The 17,869-nt window shown below is 42.5% G+C and overlaps 1 protein-coding gene across 9 annotated transcripts in view; it reads right to left on the bottom strand.

Moving 5' to 3' along the window:
• Positions 1 to 12,244: 12,244 nt before the first annotated feature.
• AFG1L (AFG1 like ATPase) overlaps positions 12,245 to 17,869 on the bottom strand; it is a 247,255-nt gene continuing 241,630 nt past the window's right edge. For all 9 annotated transcript variants that reach the window (XM_073022389.1, XM_073022390.1, XM_073022391.1 and 6 more), the window contains 2 exons: positions 15,936 to 16,049; positions 12,245 to 13,050 (listed from right to left, as the gene is read on the bottom strand). In XM_073022389.1, coding sequence (XP_072878490.1) covers positions 12,922 to 13,050; positions 15,936 to 16,049 — 243 coding nt within the window. In that variant the 3' untranslated portion in view covers positions 12,245 to 12,921. The remainder of the gene's footprint in view (positions 13,051 to 15,935; positions 16,050 to 17,869) is intronic.

Genomic DNA, 17,869 nt, shown 5'->3' with positions numbered 1-17,869 from the left:
CATCATCCGTGCCTCTGAGTCCCTGGGCAGGTTCCTCAGGGCTGCCTCTACTCATCTTCCAGATGGAACTGAAATGCCAGCCCGAAGAATGGGAGCCCTGTGACCCAGCATCTCTCTCAGAACAGGAAGGGAGTTTGAGGACAATCATAGATAACAATTGCTGGCTAATGAGTGTCTGCGCGGTGCTGGGCGCTATGAGTAATGATCTCTGATGCCCACAGCACCCTGCAAGGTTGGTATTCTTTCCCCCATTTTACAAATGGGGAGATGAAGGTTGAGCAACTTTGGCTAACACGCCAGGTCACACAGTAGGCATTTAACCCAGGTCTGACTCCAGACGAAGCTGGACGAGTGAGGAAGCCAAGCTCCATACTAATGGCTTTGCCCATCATGGAGCTGAGAACCTAGCCAGCCTCTCTTGATCCCATTCCAGACCCTTCTGCCACACGTGGAGCTTGGAAAGAATGAACTAACACAGAAAGGAGGTTTGGCTCTGCAGAGGATGTAAATGGGGGCTAAGGTAAACAGCAGGCTGAGGACACCCTCCCCACCCCCACCCCCTGGGGCATAAATTCTAGCCTTGAGGCAGAGTTGAAGGGGACCGAAACTCAGTGGCACAAACTGGGGACAAACCAGAGCCTTGGAGGAGAAAGCCTTCCCCAAACCAAGAGTCAAGGTGGGTCTAGAGAGCACATATAGGTTGCAGATCCAGGTCAGCCTGAATAAGGACCGTGCCCTGGGTCACAGCAGGAAGAGGGACCTGCCCTTAGCTGTCATCAGGTTGCTCTGGGGCCCTCTAACTTATGCTATGACAAGAGCTCTGAGTGCCAATATTCTGCCTGCTCCTTCTCCATCTCCATGAGGGAGTCCCCTCCCAACCACTACAGCAGGTCCTCTCTTCCTTCTTCTTTCTCTCTCTCTTTTTCTTTCTTCTTTCTTTCTTTCTCTCTCTCTTTCTTCTCTTTCCTTCCTTCCTTCCTTTCTCTCTCTCTCTCTTTCTTTCTTTCTTTCTTTCTTTCTTTCTTTCTTTCTTTCTTTCTTTCTTTCTTTTCTTTCTTTCTTTCTTTCTTTCTTTCTTTCTTCCCTCCCTCCCTCCCTCCCTCCCTCCCTTCCTTCCTTCCTTCCTTCCTTCCTTCCTTCCTTCCTTCCTTCCTTCCTTCCTTCCTTCCTCTCTTCTTTCTTCCTTTTCCTTTCTTTCATTGATAAAGAGTCTCGCTCTGTCACCCAGGCTGGAGTGCAGTGGTGCCATCTCAGCTCACTGCAACTTCTGCCTCCCAGGCTCAAGCGATTCTCCTGCCTCAGCCTCCTGAGTAGCTGGGATTACAGGAGTGCACCACCATGCTCGGCTAATTTTTGTATTTTTTGTAAAGATGGGGTTTTACTATGTTGCCCAGGCTAGACTCTTGAGCTCAGGTGATCTGCCTACCTTGGCCTCCCCAAGTGCTGGGATTACAGGCTTGAGCTATCACACCTGGCCCCTTCTGTTCCTTATTCCCCACGTGTAACTATGGGCTAGTGGTGATTGTAATGTGGGAGTTTAGCTCATCCATACATCAGCTGTCTATTTTGCCCCAAACTTAAAGTTGCTTTGTCATGGTTTGAGCATTATTTTTGTGCTGTTCAGTTTAATTATGTCAGTACCACAAAAGCATAAGCAATTATTTTTAATTCTACAAACTCGATAATCAAGTTGCTCTAATCAATAGAAATCAACTGATACTTCTATAGCAATTGAATTTAATATTCTGCCTTTTCAGAGTTTGGTTAAAATATGATAGGTTATTAGTGCAAAATGAGGGACACATTTTGATGATAGCAGCAGTTTTTACACTGTGCACCCTGAATTTTGGGTTCTAAAGGGGGATTGTTACGTCTTGAAGGACCAAATTATGTCTAATTTCTCTCTGAACATTCAGAAGAATAACACTCATTATAACTCCCTCTTCTGAATTGCCAGAGCACTTTGTAATTTCTCGTTGTATGGATGACACTCGGCCCTGCACTGGTGCTCTCTCTCAACCCTTTTCATCTCCTGGAGACTAGCGATGGGTTTTGTCATTCTGCATCTCTCCTCCTGAGCACAGTATTTGTCCCTCAGTCCGTTCTATGCCTTTTATTACATTTCCTGGCTGACTTGAGTGCCCTGGTCTTCCCAGAATACCTGGGCGAGGCTCTTCCTTGACACTTACCACATTATGTCTGTGTGTTGTCCCTAAAAGATCACAAGCCTGTCATGGTGAGGGAGTTTGTCTCATTATTCTCAGTGTGCCCAGCTCCTGGCAGAGAGTAGACAGCAAGTAAATGATGAATGAATGAATGACTGGTGAATATCTGTACACTTTTTTTTTGACAGAGTCTCACTCCATCACCCAGACTGGAGTGCAGTGATGCGATCTCAGCTCACTGCAGCCTCCACCTCCTGGGTTCAAGCAATTCTCGTGCCTCAGCCTCCTGAGTAGCTGAGATTACAGATGGTGTGCCACCATGCCCAGCTAATTTTTGTATTTTGAGTAGAGACAGGGTTTTACCATGTCAGCGAGGCTGGTCTTGAACTCCTGGCCTCAAGTGATCCACCCTCTTCGGCCTCCCAAATTGCTGGGATTACAGGCATGAGCCACCGCACCCAGCCCTGTACACTATTTTTAATAGCTTGATTGAGGTATAATTCACATACCACAAAATCCAACCAGGTAAGGCACACAGTTCAGCGATTTTTAGTGTAGTCACAGAGTTTTGCGATCACCACTACAATCTAATTTCAGATGTTTTCATTATCCCTAAAAGAAATCTTGTACCCATTAGCAATTATTCCTCATTCCTGCCCTCACCCCCAGGTCCTACTCTTTCCTACTCTTTATCGCTACAGATTTGCCTACTTGACATATCACACACATGGAGCCATATATATGTGTGCCCTTCATGATTGGCTTCTTTCACTTAGAATAATATTTTCAAGGTCCATCCTTGTAGCAGCACATATCAGGACTTAATTTTCATTGCTGGATACTACTACTTTATATGTAATGCCACATCATGTTTATCCATTCACCAGGTAGTGGACATTTGGGTTTTCACTTTGGGGCTAATATAATAATCTTTTGCAAACATTCATGCACAAGTTCTTGTGTGGATATATATTTTTATTTCTCTTAGGTATCTAGGAGTAGAATTGCTAGATGCTTAATATTTTGAGGAGCTGCCAAACTGTTTCCCAAAGCTACACCATTTTACATTTTCATCAGCAGCGTATGAGGGTTCCAATTTCTTCACATCCTTGCCGGCCTTTTTTATTCTCCATCTCTTTGATTCTAACCATCCTAGTGGTGTAAAGTGGTGTCTCACAGTGATTTTGATTTGCATTTCCCTAATGAGTCATGATACTGAGCATCTTTTCGTGTGCTTACGGGCCATCTGTATACACTGTTTGATCAAATTATAAATCATCAGAGCTTCACAGAAATAAAGGCCTTAGATGAGGCCCAAAGAGTAACATTAAGTGACTTACCCACAGTTATGTGCATGAGGTTATATACGGTTAGTAGCAGTACAGGATCTCAGATACACTCCTGACTCCTAGTGGTGCTCTGTTCTTCCTGCCTGCCCCTTCTCTCAGGATGCCTCTGGATCGCCACCTGCTGGAGGAATGAAATGGCTGGATTCCTTTTCGGTCGGGGTAAGCATGTGCCTTGGCACTGCTTGATTTTATACCCTGCCTATTCTTCTTTGGTTAGATTGATTTCACTCTGAAAATGGTTTTCTCTGGATGCAGACTTCATATGTGAATACATGGTTTTTATAACTTGCATCTGCTTAGAGTTTTAACCAACTGATGGCTCAAGTCCAAGCCCTGAAGAATTGCAAGCAGCTTTCTTGCCCACTTGAGTATCAAAGTCGGGTTTAAAGTCATCGGATACATTTAAACCTGTCCACCTAATATTTTCACTGTGACCCAAAAAACACAAAACCCAAGTAGAAAAGTATTGGAAGTGAAGGGATGCAGGGGGATTCTTGGGGGCAGTTATAGCACATGTGTGAATGTTGAGGTTTGGGGCAATAGAGAGATGTGTTGCTATTGCTAAGCCCTCTAGAGACAAGCCACGCGGGTCTGGAGATGAAGCCAACGAGAGCAGCCATTCTTAGTGTCAGTTCCCAAGGAAGGGTCAGGTCCTCAGACAAGAAACAGACCCTGAAGGGGCTGGCCGGCCGGCCGGCTGGTGTATAGTCAAGACAAGCTGGATTATGCTGCCATAACAAATAACACCAAAGGTCTCCATGGTTTATTAGAATGTAATTTATTTTTATTTTTTCCCTTATTTCTCCAAGGAAAAACAGAATGTAATTTTATTTCTTGCTCACACAGCATTTGTCATGGGTGGTTTGGTATTTCCGTGTGGAGGCTCAGCCTTCCAGGCTATTTTATCTTGGGTGTCTCTGTCTCAACATGGTATTTCCAGGTTTTCCATGCAAAAGAAAAGAGATCTAGAAGCTCTCAAGACAGCTAGTAAGTGCTTCACCTTGGAAATGACACATATGTCACATCACTTCCACTCACTGCCAACTAACTGCTCAGAAGTAGTCACATGGCCTTGCCTAACTGCCAAGGGGCCAGAAAGTGTGACCCGCCTGTGTGCTTAGAAAGAGAGAACTGGTTATGGGCAAGTTCTAGCAGTGACTGTCATGCTGCAGAAGAGGCTTCTTTTTGGATTCTGCCCTTTCCAGGAAGCATTCAGAGGTATATGTGTGTCTATGAGTATCGTCTTGTGGAGGGGGATAGAAGAGGTGTCTGGAATCTGGAGGGGGAGCTGGAACAAAGTGGAGATTCATGCTGAAGATGATCACATTAAATTTGATTAGCCACATCATCTCAATTCCAGGTATTTTCTGAATTTATTATCTGTATCCCCAAAATATGTATATATTTTTTTGAGAGTTTCACTCTGTTGCCCAGGCCGGAGTGCAATGGCGCAGTCTCGGCTCACTACAACCTCTGCCTCTTGGGTTTAAGTGATTCTCCTGCCTCAGCCTCCTGAGAAGCTGGGATTATAGGGACGCACCATCATGCCTGGCTAATTTTCATGTTTTTTGTGGAGATGGGGTTTCACCATGTTGGCCAGGCTGGTCTTGAACCCCTTACCTCAAGCGATCCACCTGCCTCAGCCTCCCAAAGTGCTGGGATTACATGTGTGAGACACTGTACCTGGCCTATATCCCCCAAATATTAATGAAGTCTTTCTCTTCGCTGAGAGTTGGAAAACTGAACAGGTGTGGCTCATGCTAGCCTGGTAGACTATGGAGAAGCTGATCTTAGGGGCAAGGGGGAGCCACATGTTCCAGATGAGGTTAGCCAGTTTTAGAGATTCAAGCTTTAATTTTGATTTAAATTGCTGACTTTTCCTTAAGGAGCAATATAATCAACATATAAATTCTCCTATTCAAATAATCACTTTTTTTCTTTTTCCTTTTTTTTTATTTTCACTCCTGGCTTCAAGTGATCCCCCCACCTTGGCCTCCCAAAGTGTTGGGATTACAGGCATGAGCCACTGTGCCTGGACAAAATAATGACTTTTTTTTTTTCTTTCTTTTAAAGAAAGCTTTAAACTTCATCATGTCCCACGGAGCATCCAGCAGAGTGCCTTGTCATAAGCAGCACTTGACAGTGTTTATTCAATAAATTAAAGAGTGAATCAGTGAAATGAGAACTGTCTACTGCATTCCCAAAGGCCAGCTTGTCCTAGGACTCTCTGGAGTCTTATCCCCAGCCCCCAGGTGGATAATGAGGACTGGGAGACTCCAGAACTGATCCCATCACTGTAGAAACACTCAGGACAGGCTGAAAGTCCTGGGATCACCTTTGCTTAAACTGCTCTTGTCTTCAGATTGTTGGGTTTGCCATTCATTCCAATAACTAACCATTCTCCAAGTCCTGCACTGCACTGATATCTTGGACCCTTTCTGCAACATGTAACATGATTCCAATGTTTATCCTTTCTTTTCTGTTCCCAACATCACTGGCTCTTGTTGACTGCCAGTGGCAAAGTATTAGAGTACTGCAGCTGTGTGAGTGCCTGAGACAGTATCATTGCAAAAAGTGTACCATTGCAAGAAGATATTTCAGTGTGGAGGATTGGGTTGAGTACTATTTGAGACACACTGAGTTTAAGCAGCATTCAAGAGGAGAGATCCAGTAGGCAATTGGAAGTACAGAACAGGAGACTGGTGGATTCAGGGATGGGAAGACACACTTGAGAATAACTGGCATCAGCTGGTATTTGTTGCTATGGACATCAAGAAAAGAGTGTGAAAAAGACGTTATGTGTGAAAGGACTTTGTATAATATTGGGTGTTGTTTTTTATAATTAGCATTTTTATGTGGATCCAAGAAAGAACTTAGATGGTGAGAAAAGGAAAAGGAACCAGAAGCTTTCAGAGAAGGAAGAGCTGAGACACAGGAGGAGAAGCTAGAGAAGAGAGTTGCAAGGTTGGGGCTGGGCTGGCAAAGTGCTTAGAGCTCAGAGCAGCAGGCAACAATGAGGATGAAGTGAGGCAGTGGCTAGGAGGTCTCAATGGGTAGACTGGCTACCATCTTCTCCTATATTCAAATTCCCATCTAGCTTGGCCCCACCCTTCCCATGCTTAGGACCCTCTCTCCACTCCAGTTGCCAATACCAGCTCTTACCAGTGGGCTCCAGTGGGCACATGGGAATCCTTCATCCCATTAGCAATAAACTCAGCCTTGTCCAAGTGTGGTCCAGGGACCCTTGAGGGACCTGTGACTCTTGGTGAGTCCATGAGGTGAAAGTCATCTTCCATAAAACCACTAAGACATTATTTACCTTTCTCTCTCATTCTCCCACATGCACACAGTTGATTTTTCAGGAGCTACATGATGGTGATATTCCAACAGATTGAATGCAGAGGCAGGTATGAGAATCTGGCTGTATTTTACTAAACCAGACATTGGCAAAAATTTAAAACAATGCCACATTTCTCACTAACTTGTTTCTTGTTTTGGAAAATGCTGTTACTTTTCATAATGCTATTTAGGTAATATTTTGTGTGCTTATTGTTATTTTTAAATGAATTAAATATCTAACAATTTCTCTGTTTGATTTCTAATACTGGTGATTATATATCCTACCCACATAAAAGCTCTTCAGAGTCTGCAAGCATTTTGAAAGTGGAAAGTGGGGCCAGATGTGGTGGTTCATGCTTATAATTCCAGCACTTTGGGAGGCCGAGGCAGGAGGATCACTTGAGCCCAGGAGTTTGAGACCAGCCCTGGCAACATAGCCATAGCCCATCTGTGTTTTTAAAAAAATTTTAAAAATTAGCTGAGCATGGTGGTGCACACCTGTAGTCCCAGCTACTTGGGAGGCTGAGGTGGGAGGATCACTTGAGCCAGGGAAGTCAAGGCTGCAGTGAGCCATGATTGTGCCACTGCACTCCATGGTCTCAAAGTAAATAAATAAATGAATAGAGAGAGAGAGAGAGAGTCCTGAGATTGAAATGTTTGATAGCCACAATGGAATTCCTTATTTTCTTCGAGCTTTAACCCCTTCTCTAAGAACAATATCTCCTTTCCCAGAATTATTGTGAAGATTAAATATTTCAGTTTGCCAGCCACTGTGATTCCAATTATTTGCTATCACATATGGGGCTGTGCAAAACAACACCCCTGTGCATGCCTCGACACCCACATCTTTCCTGTTCCAGCCTCAAGACCACGATGACTTTAGAATGGGGGCTACTATTACTACTACTACCAGGAGGGCTGCAGAGCACAAGGTTGGGATCCAAAAGACATGTGCTTACTCGATATGCTTGTGAAACCACTTACCCCCCGAGTGCCCCGGTTTCCTCATGGATAGTAGGATAATCACATCTCCTCGCAGAATTTGCTGTGGACGACGGATATGGTAGGAGCAAACGATCCTTCCGCCTTGGCCTCCTAAAGTGCTTTGTAAACTAGGAAGTGCTGCGTGGTTACCTATTTTGACGTTATCAGTGTGGGTGGAGAAGAAAGGCAGAGGAGCGCAGGTCTCCAGGGAGGAGAGGGGTGGGCTCTGGAAGGTGCCTTTCTGTGTGCCAGTGTGCTGATGACCTGGGCTCCAGGAATCATAGCAACAGCCTCTACTCCCTGGAAAGTGCCGTGGTCTCTGCATCAGGCGCTCAGAGTCAGGACCCAGCTGCAGGCAGGGCTGTCTGTGCTTACCGGCTGTGTAGTCATAGGCAAGAGCTCCACGGCCTGCCTGATTGGCGGTGATCAACCCTGCTGCACCTTAGAATCTTACGAGGAACATTAACAAGTGCTGATGCTGGGGCCACACATCTGACTCACCACACCTGACCCTGGAGGTGGACCTAGGCCTAGGAATGTGTAGCATTGAGAACCACTGGACTTTTTTTTCCTGTCAGTTCATCCTACTGACCACAAGATGGTGCCCTATTTCTGGGAAATCTTTGATGTTCACCAAACAACAATTAATTTCTGTATTAATCCTGAAAACAAGGATTTGAATTTAACAACCTTCTCCAGCATCTCATTAAGCCAGACCCATGTGCTCTTGGTGTCTAGCCATTTAATATCTTTTCCCTTCTGTTAGAAACCAGTGGTTGGAATGTGTCTTCTGTTTTGCGTTCCTCAAAAGGCTATGACACAAAGTAGAAAGTAGGATTTATGATCATAATCATTAGTATCAATGACAACTGATGTTCGTTTAATCGTTTAATCCTTTGCCATTTGCAAAGCGCTTTTCACCAACAATCCTCACAGTAGCTCTATGAAATGGGCATTATGATTCCTATTTATAAGATGACACAACTGAGGCTCAGAGCACTATCTTGGTCGAGGTCACAAAACAATAATTAGCAGAACTGAATTTTCCAATGCCGGATCTCGAGCCCTTCCCACTGCATCATTAGAGACAAGCAATCAACCACCGGGAACCAGAAAGTACAGCCCTGAGATAGGAAAATTCTCAGCACGACATCCGGAAAGCCCCTTAGGCAAGCAGGCAAGACAGACTGATGGCTCCATGCAGCACAGATGAAAGGCCGGCGGACAGGCATGTTTGACTGGACCGAGTGACCAGCGGGGGTAACAGATGTGAGGGTCCTAGTGAGCTGCTGGACTGAGTCAGTAGACACTCGACAAGACGGCAGATTTTAACATTTGTAATTTTCTATTCCAGAAAAATGAACTGCTATATGCCAATAGGGAACATTCATCTTAATTCTGACTGTATAAGAAGTTATAAACTCATTTCCAAAGAAAATCCTTTCCTACCAGCAAGTGACGTCTTTTGAGATTAGTAAATCTAATAAAGGTAACTTACAGACTTGCTGCAAGACAGATTCCCGTAACTGAACAGGAACCCAAATGTCAGGGACCCAGGCGCCCAATCCTTCTGCATGTTTTTAATCTCAGATAAAGCAGCCGTCAAGTGTAGGTTCCAGTTACATGGACCAGCAATACTGTTTTCAGGACAGAGGCAATGAAATGGAAAATTTAATATGTTAGCACTTTGCTAATTTTATTGACTTCAGCATATATCTTAGCAATTCAGGATTCTGCTTTAACTGTGTTCTGTGTCTCAGCTTCCCTGTCTATAAAATGATTATAATGGCACCTATCTCATAAGACTGTTACATGGATCAAAAGAGTTTATTTATAAAGCACATAGAACCATGCCCAGGACACAGAAAACATGATGTGTTTCTTAAATAAATAAATGGATATGAGCACATCCACTTATTTTACAAGTGAAATTTTAATTTTTTTCAATATTCCAACTAATTTTAAAATTATGTTATTTGCACATTTGTAAGCACAGGAAATATATATACATTAAGAAGATAAAAATATTGCCTTATTATTAAAATTTGAAGTCCCACTGAAAAGGCATAAATTTGATTAAAATAATGCTACAGTCTTTTCGGCCTCAGAAATAGGTTAAAAATTACTTAAGTCCATCCTGTTTTTCATCTCAGGATTAGTGATATCAGCAAATAAGCTCATACACTGCGTAAAGAAATACGAGAAGTGATAAGATTTTTCTTTTTCTTCTCTAAGGAAAGCTTTCCTTTTTCTCCGCTTGACCTCTGTTAAGTCTGGGAACCAGTGATCAGTTTGGAGAGCACCCTTGGCACATGGTGTTTTCTCCTGACTCTAAAGACATCCCCCGTCTGTGTTTTGAATTGAATGGGAGCTTTCCACAGCACTACTCAGCTCAAACCTCCATCTCAAAGTATACATTTAAAGCATTTCAAAAAAAGAGCATTTGCTGAGAGACTTCTAGGGAGAAAGACTGGAATGCTGAGAATGTGATGGGGCAGGGCTTGGAAGAAAGACAAATTGAAATGTTGCTCTCCAATCTAGGGGTTGCGTTTCATGTTGGCATTACTTTTCTTTTAGTAGAGCTACCGTACTGTTTCCTAGTGATGGCTATTCTTGAAGACTTGGGTTTTTTTCTTGCATGCTATTTTATGAAATAAACTTTGTAGATTTCCAGCCACCATGGAACTCCTTCCTCCCCTCCAGAGATCCAGCCAAAGCCTTCTAGCCCCACTTTCTGCATAACCCTTCTCCCAGCTCAAAGAGCCTCTTCCACTGTAGCCAGTCCCACCAGGCCCCTGGAGCTGGGGAAGAAGATTGCAGACTGGGGACGCAGAAGTGGACACATGCTCCAGTGACTTAGGTGGAGCCTGAGCTACAGTTTTTCCTTCAGAGTTTAAGTTCTTTTGTACCAAAATGACATTATAGGGAAGCTACACTGAGAATTACATAGGCTTCTACACATTGGGACAGCACCCCAACTAACATTACATGATTGTTTCTATGGAAAAATGAAACTTTATTCCCAATATCTGACCTCAAATGAACTTTTATAACATAACAGTTATAAAAGTTATTAAAGTATGTAGAAGAGGGGGACTCTTCTACATACACTCACACTCAGGGACAGTTCTGTCTATCGGTCATACTGTCCATCTATCTATCTATTCACATTATTTTTTTAAAAATTAAGGTACAGAATAATTACCAAAGGAATGGGAAAAGTAAAAAGCTAAGATCTAAAGAATAAAGTTAAACATTTTATATTTACTGAGTTCAAATCAATGGTTCTGTTGTAAATTTATCTTCAACTTCATTCACTGAGTTAAATCAATCAATTTTTAAAACAATCTCTCTTTTTTTTTAAATAGTAAGAGACAGTGTGGTATAAAATATAGTACATGAGTTGTGTAGTTGTAAACTGTGAATCTCAGGTCAAGCTACTTAAGTTTCCCAGGCCTCAGTTTTCTTATCTTTAAACAGGGATTATAATATTCACTTTCTAAGACTATTTTTTTTAACTGAGCTAATGTAAATATGTAGCATTAAATCTGGCACAAAGTGGTTATTTCCCATCTTTCCTCCCTATTACTTACCCTCTTTGAAATTACTGTGTATCACTTCAATAAAAATATCTTTAAACCACATTTCGTTGACAGAAGGCTTGATTTAAATAAACTCTTCTCTCGGCTTGGGTACTCATCCATCTATCTGCTTGCCTTAATTAGGTTAATGTCTAAAAGAGACTACTGTGATGGATTATTGACTAACAAATTAAATAGGGCCATGCCATGCCACACTACACCTGCCAGGAGATGGCTGGAGTGGCCAAGATATAAAAATTAAAAAATAAATAAATAAATAAATAATAAATAATAAATCAAATAGGTTCAAAGAGCTTACTAATGTTGACCACTGTAATCATTGAAATGACTTACCTCTGCCTTATCTTCCCCTAAATGCTTAATTTTCACTAGATTTTGTGGATTTTATGTTTTTTCTTTTTTTTTCCACACTCATCCACAGCCGAAGATCCACTTTGTGACAATAGTTAGTAAAGCCAGGTTTTACTCAAAGAGGCAAAAAATGAGCTCAGTGAAGGACAAATCAGATTTCCTTTGAAGCAGGCTTGTCAGGCGTTCTTTCCTATTTCCTATTAGGTCCATCTCATGGCAGAGTTGGCAGCAAGGGCGGGGGCAGCATGCTGCAAGGAGAGCAAGTGTCTATGGACAATGGGAAGGAGCCTGCTGTCCACGGGGGTCCAGCCGGCCCCATGCGAGCGAGAGTCTCCTCTGCTGATGGAGTGCCTACGACTCTGACACCCACCCCCCCGCCCACACTCTCTTACTGGTCCCCATTCCTAGTTGCAGAGTTGGTAGTTCTGCCTGCAGATCTGCCTGTTGGCTGGAATTTGACACTTGCTCCTTAATTGATCCCATTATAATTCTCAATGTTTTTTTTTTTTTAGAAAACTCTGTGACCACTTGAGATCAAGTCCTGCCTACTAAGCTTGATCTCAGGGTTAAAAACATATTTTTTTATTATGTAGAAATCCGAAGGCCTACAACATTTACTATAATTCATAACCAAAAAAAAAAAAACCCACATATAAGCCCATATTCTAAAATATTATCCCTTTTAGTTTATATCAGATTGGAAAACTGTCTTTGTTTTGAATTCAAACATAGGGCATTTCTCCCCTGTTATAAAAGATGGATTTCTAACGTGCCACCACCATGCAGCCAAAGCTTAAAGGCGTCCAGACGTCTTGCATTTACTTGTGCATTCAAGGTTCATTCAGGTGGTTTAATGTGAAGCTAAAATGTCTGGTCCTACATTCATCTTCAGGAATGATGATTTTAATTTCATGGTGCAGAAATAAGGCCAAATAAGAAAAAGTAGACCTAAAAATGTTAAGTGTTTAACTTACTAATCCACTAGATCTTTGACAGCAATTTTAGATTAAAATGGTCCAGAGGACAAAGTGCATAATTAATGATGAGAAAATGATTCCTTCAAGTCCCACAATAAGGAGTTCTGCCTGCGTTAACCATTCGTCTAGAGTTTTATTTATGTGAAAGTGACAGTTACTTCTTGGTTCTGTCTCCTTCGTTCCAGTACTGTTCAGTCTGCATTTCTGTGAGTCGGGAAATCGTGCGCTGAAATGCAAAGATTTCCTCTTCTCCAGTAAACATGGAGAGTCCTTCTGCTGAATCCTGGTTATAAAACAAATTAAATTAAAGCCACCACAAATGAAACTTTACAGAACCTAAGCATAGGTTTAAAAAAACTTTTTAGGCCTACCAGTTTAGATTATGCCTTTTTTTAATAACTTTTTTTTTCATATACAATCCCTTAAATGAGACTAGAGAGTCAACCAATTTAAACTGCTAGGCAGTAAATATATCAGATTATCAGAGAGAAAACTTAAAAGGGGAAACTTTCTCCAGAAGTATACACCAAAAATAAGTAATGTTAAACAAAACAAAACAAAAAAAACAGTAGTTCTGAGAAGCTAGAAAGAGGCTGGTGTAGGCCTCCAGACAGGGTCCCAGTGCCTAACGGGGAGGCCCTAAGGACAAACCTCTGGAGAGCCTTTTCCAATCCAACCAATGACTAAAGGAGAGCAAATGCGAATGAACAGTGGGTCTGGGTTCTGGAGAATGTGCTTGGGATCTAAATGCCAGGGCTGAAAGCCAGGGCTGTTTTTAGTCTTCAGCTGCTGGGACAATTAATCCCACCATCTAGGACCAAGTTGGGAAGCCCTGTCTCTGTGAGGCTGGTAACCCCAGACTAGTGACACCAACACAGACTCGTGGCCACTAAGTGGGCTTGGAATTTTCCTCTTTCCTTAGAGGTTTGCTAGTATGCTTTTTCAGAGAAAAATTCTGGATTCCTAAGTCCATCTTCTCCACTGATTCATTGTGAACCTTCATGGCCCTGAGGTCACATTCCCTGATTTCTTCATATATGATTGGCTCTATCTGCTGAGCTTACTTTGCCTTGATCCTAGGGGAATTTGAGACAGGGTCTCACTCCGTCACCCAGGCTGGAGTGCAGTGGTGCCATCTTGGTTCACTGCAACCTCTGCCTTTTGGGTTCAAGTGATCTTCCTGCCTCCGCCTCCCCAGTAGCTAAGATTACAGGTATGTACCACCACACCTGGCTAATTTTTTATTTTTTATTTTTTGTAGAAATGGTGTTTCACCATGTTGCCCAGGCTGGTCTTGAACTCCTGAGCTCAAAGCAGTCTGCCCACCTTGGCCTCCCAAAGTACTAGGATTACAGGAATGACCCATTGCACCAGCCTAGGGGAAAAAAATTTTAAGAGCCAATGATGTAAACTATACCAACCTTTTGGCACCAGGCACCAGTTTCGTGGAAGAGAATTTTTCCAGGGACTGGGGGCAGGAGGATGGTTTCGGGATGAAACTGTTCTACCTTAGATCTTAGGCATTAGATTCTCATAAACAGCGTGCAACCTTGATCCCTTGCACATGCAGTTCACAACAGAGTTTGCAGTCCTCTGAGAATCTAATGCTGCCGCTGATGGGACAGGAGGCGGAGCTCAGGTGGTAATGCTTGCTCCTCCACTGCTCACCTCCTGCTGTGAGACCTGGTTCCTAACAGGCCACAAACCAATACCAGTCTGCGGCCCAGGGGCTGGGGGGCCCTGATGTAAAGGACTTTAGAAACTGAGCTGATGTAGCTCCTCAAGTGTATTCTTTCAAATTGTCAAAGACAGTATTTGGATGTAAATATTGCTCTTGGAGAACCAACATTTCAAATGATCCCAGTACGGAGATTTATAAGCAGCTATTTATTTCTACACTGCTATGGTCTGAATGTTTGTGTCCATCCAAAATTCATATGTTGAAATCCTAACCCATAAGGTGATAGTATTGGAGGCGGAGCCTTTGGGAGTTGATTAGGTCTTGTGGGTGGAGCCCTAATGAATGGGATTAATGCCTTTATAAAAGATGCCCCAGAGAGATCCCTCAACCCTTCCACTGTGTGAGGTTTATACAGAAAAGACAGAGGCTTATGAACTAGGAAGTGGGCCTTCACCAGATGGCACCCTGATCTTGGACTTCCCAGCCTCCAGAACTGTTAGATACTGTTAGAAATAAATTTCTGTTGTCTGTAAGCTACCCAGTTCATGGTGTTTTGTTATAGCAGACTAAGACATACACATAGGTTTAAGTCATCATATTGGAAAGTTCACTTTCTAAACAGGCCTCATTCTCCCAAACTCCTGAAAATGCCTCATTTCTACTCAGGTTGATAAGGAATTGTTTCCTTGTTCCAGGCAGTCTTTCACCTGTGGGGCTGGAAGAATTGGGCTCCCCTCAGGGGGTGAGTGTTGATAGTTGTAAACTTTTGACTAATATTTCAATTGTTGATAGGTGAGAAGAAACACATCCCCTAACGTTCTTACAGAAGGAGAAAATGCAAAGTCACTTCTGGTTGGCCTGGGGTGAATCACCAGACTCCAAGTTCCAGGAAAACTGGGCTAGCATCTGTTTGTTCCCTACAGAGTGTCCCCAGAGCCTGGCACCCACAGGTACTCCATAAATGTATGCAGAATGGAGGTAGGGAGATTAATCAGGGATTTCTTTTCAAGCCCAGGACCTTGCTAGGCACTCCATGGTCCTGGACTAGCCAGCCCACATGCTTGGATACTGTATCATGCACTCTACAAATCCAGCAATCATTTAGAAAGATATCCAGAAAGGGCAGCATGGTATAGCAGAGCAAGCCCAGAACCAGGCGCAGGTGGCTTGGCATCCAGCTCTGGCCTACCACGATTCAGCAGTGTGACCGTGGGCACCTTAGTCCACCTCTCTAGGCTTCATTTTTATCACATGCAAAATGGAGCACTGAACTACATGACCACTAAGATTCCCTCCACTGTTAAGTTTATAATTTTCTATATTTAGTGATATTGAGAATGATAAATTTGCTACACGGGCTTACAGGAGAAGCAGCAAATCAATGGTTAACTATACACTGTATTTCTTCTTCAAAATGTAGCCATGCATCAAACCAAAAACAATTAAGCTGTTTTATAATAAAAAGAGATTATGTTAATATCGCCTACCTGGTTCAGCCCCAAATCATCCATCAGTATTCTGCTTTGCTCCAACTCACTGTCATGATGTTGATGTAAAAATAAGCTTGATATGGGAGTCGACGCAGAGCAAATTATACGCACCTGAAATAGAAGAAAATGAGTAAATGTGTTACTCTTTACATTTCACAAGTTGAAGGTAAGAAAAATCTCACAAAATAAAAATCTGTTTTTCACATACAGAAGCTTGGATCTTTGCTTTTAAGACGTCCATATATTTTTTTTCCTAATTGTTTATCTCTTTAAAGCAGTGTTTTAAAACTGCATAGTACTTTTCAGAATATTTCCACACAACTCCTACCACCCTGTGAAGTAGGGCACAAAGGTTTATTGGGAGACTTCAGGGCTGGACAGGACTCAGTTCAAGACGTCAGCCCAGATCTTCAGTTCTTAGTCCAATGCTTTTTCCATTACTGCTCTGGTTTGAATGTTTTTGTCCCATCCAAAATTCATCCTGAAACTTACTCCACAATGCAACAGGATTAAGAGGTGTGGCCTCTAGGATATGATTGAGTCATGAGGCTCTGCCTTCACCCATGGGATTCGGTGCCCTTATACAGAATTTGATGGAGGGAGTTCACCATTTTTTGCCTTCCATTCCTTCCACCATGCAAGAACACAACATTTGTGCCCTCTGGCAGCAACAAGGCATCATCCTGAAGCAGAGAGTAGCCCTCACCAAATACCCAAACCTTCTGGCACCTTGATCTCAGACCTCCTAGAACTGGAAGAAATAAATTTCTATTATTTAAAAATTACCCAGTCTATGGTATTTTGTATAGCACCACATACTGACTAAGATGATTACACTGTGATGTTGACATTTATACCTGGCTGTTTGGAGCTGGTCTGTGCACCTAAGATGCTCCCCAGAGACACTGTGAAGAGGTTAGTTACCCTTTTGCTGCACAGCAGACTGCTAAGTTCAGTGCATTGCTATTCTAATTAGGCCAGTGATATTAGTATCCTGCTAGGACCTTCTTCAAAAAGACTAAGATTTACATTAATATCTCTTGATTATGTAAGTATTTGAGTGAGTGTTCATATGTGATCATATATTGGAAACAGCTTTTATATCTTTTATATCCACTAGTTTAAATACAAAACATATTCTTTTTGATGTTTTAAAAGTCCTGAATTTGTCTTCAGGATTCATAACTATCTTTTAAAATCATTATTTAAATAATAATACACCAGTACTTAAAAATCATGTGTTGACATTTGACACTAGATTTTCCATATTCAAATGGCCTTCTACCTCTTATAAGTTATTTTAATCAAAGACACTTTTTCATTATTTACATGGGACTATCCTCCTTTCACAAATCTCCATGAATACATTATAGAATAATGTCTGTTTAACGCTCCCAATTTCTGAAATAAAATGGTTTTGACTACACTTTAATAAAGAGTGTAATCTCTAAATGTGTGATTTAGTTAAAGGGAATGTTAGGAGGGTAGTTTGAGTATTCCATCATATTGCCAGATAAATTCTTTTTTTCCTTCAATTAAGAAGTGAAAAGGTGGGGGTGAGGTAGGGTTGGGGGTAGGACTGAGGGATGGGGGCCATAAGCTTTCTCTAAGGCATTCCTAGCTGAAATATCAAAATAACAAGTCTCTCAATCCTCCACTATGAGCCATCCTAATCATGCCCCTCCGTCGTTTTCTTCTTGAAGCCTAGTCCTGTAAAAACAGCAGCCTCCAGGCCCCCACCCTTCATTCCACCCCTGCCCTCCCCACCATTAGTGTAGAGTCGAGTCCGTGGAAGGCAAACCACTCACAGCTGATGGGCCTCCATCCCCCAGCTCTGCGTCCTCAGCCTCCTGCCTCTCCAGATTCCCTGGTCACACGTGTGTGGGCTCCACAGGGACACACAGCAGCTTTTGATAGCACTCCCTTAGGTG

This window comes from Chlorocebus sabaeus, chromosome 13 (genome assembly GCF_047675955.1).
Source record: "Chlorocebus sabaeus isolate Y175 chromosome 13, mChlSab1.0.hap1, whole genome shotgun sequence".
NCBI classification, from domain to species: Eukaryota; Metazoa; Chordata; class Mammalia; order Primates; family Cercopithecidae; genus Chlorocebus; species Chlorocebus sabaeus.
The sequence above is the reverse complement of the archived record's forward strand: the minus strand, read 5'-3'. Positions and strand labels throughout refer to the sequence as shown.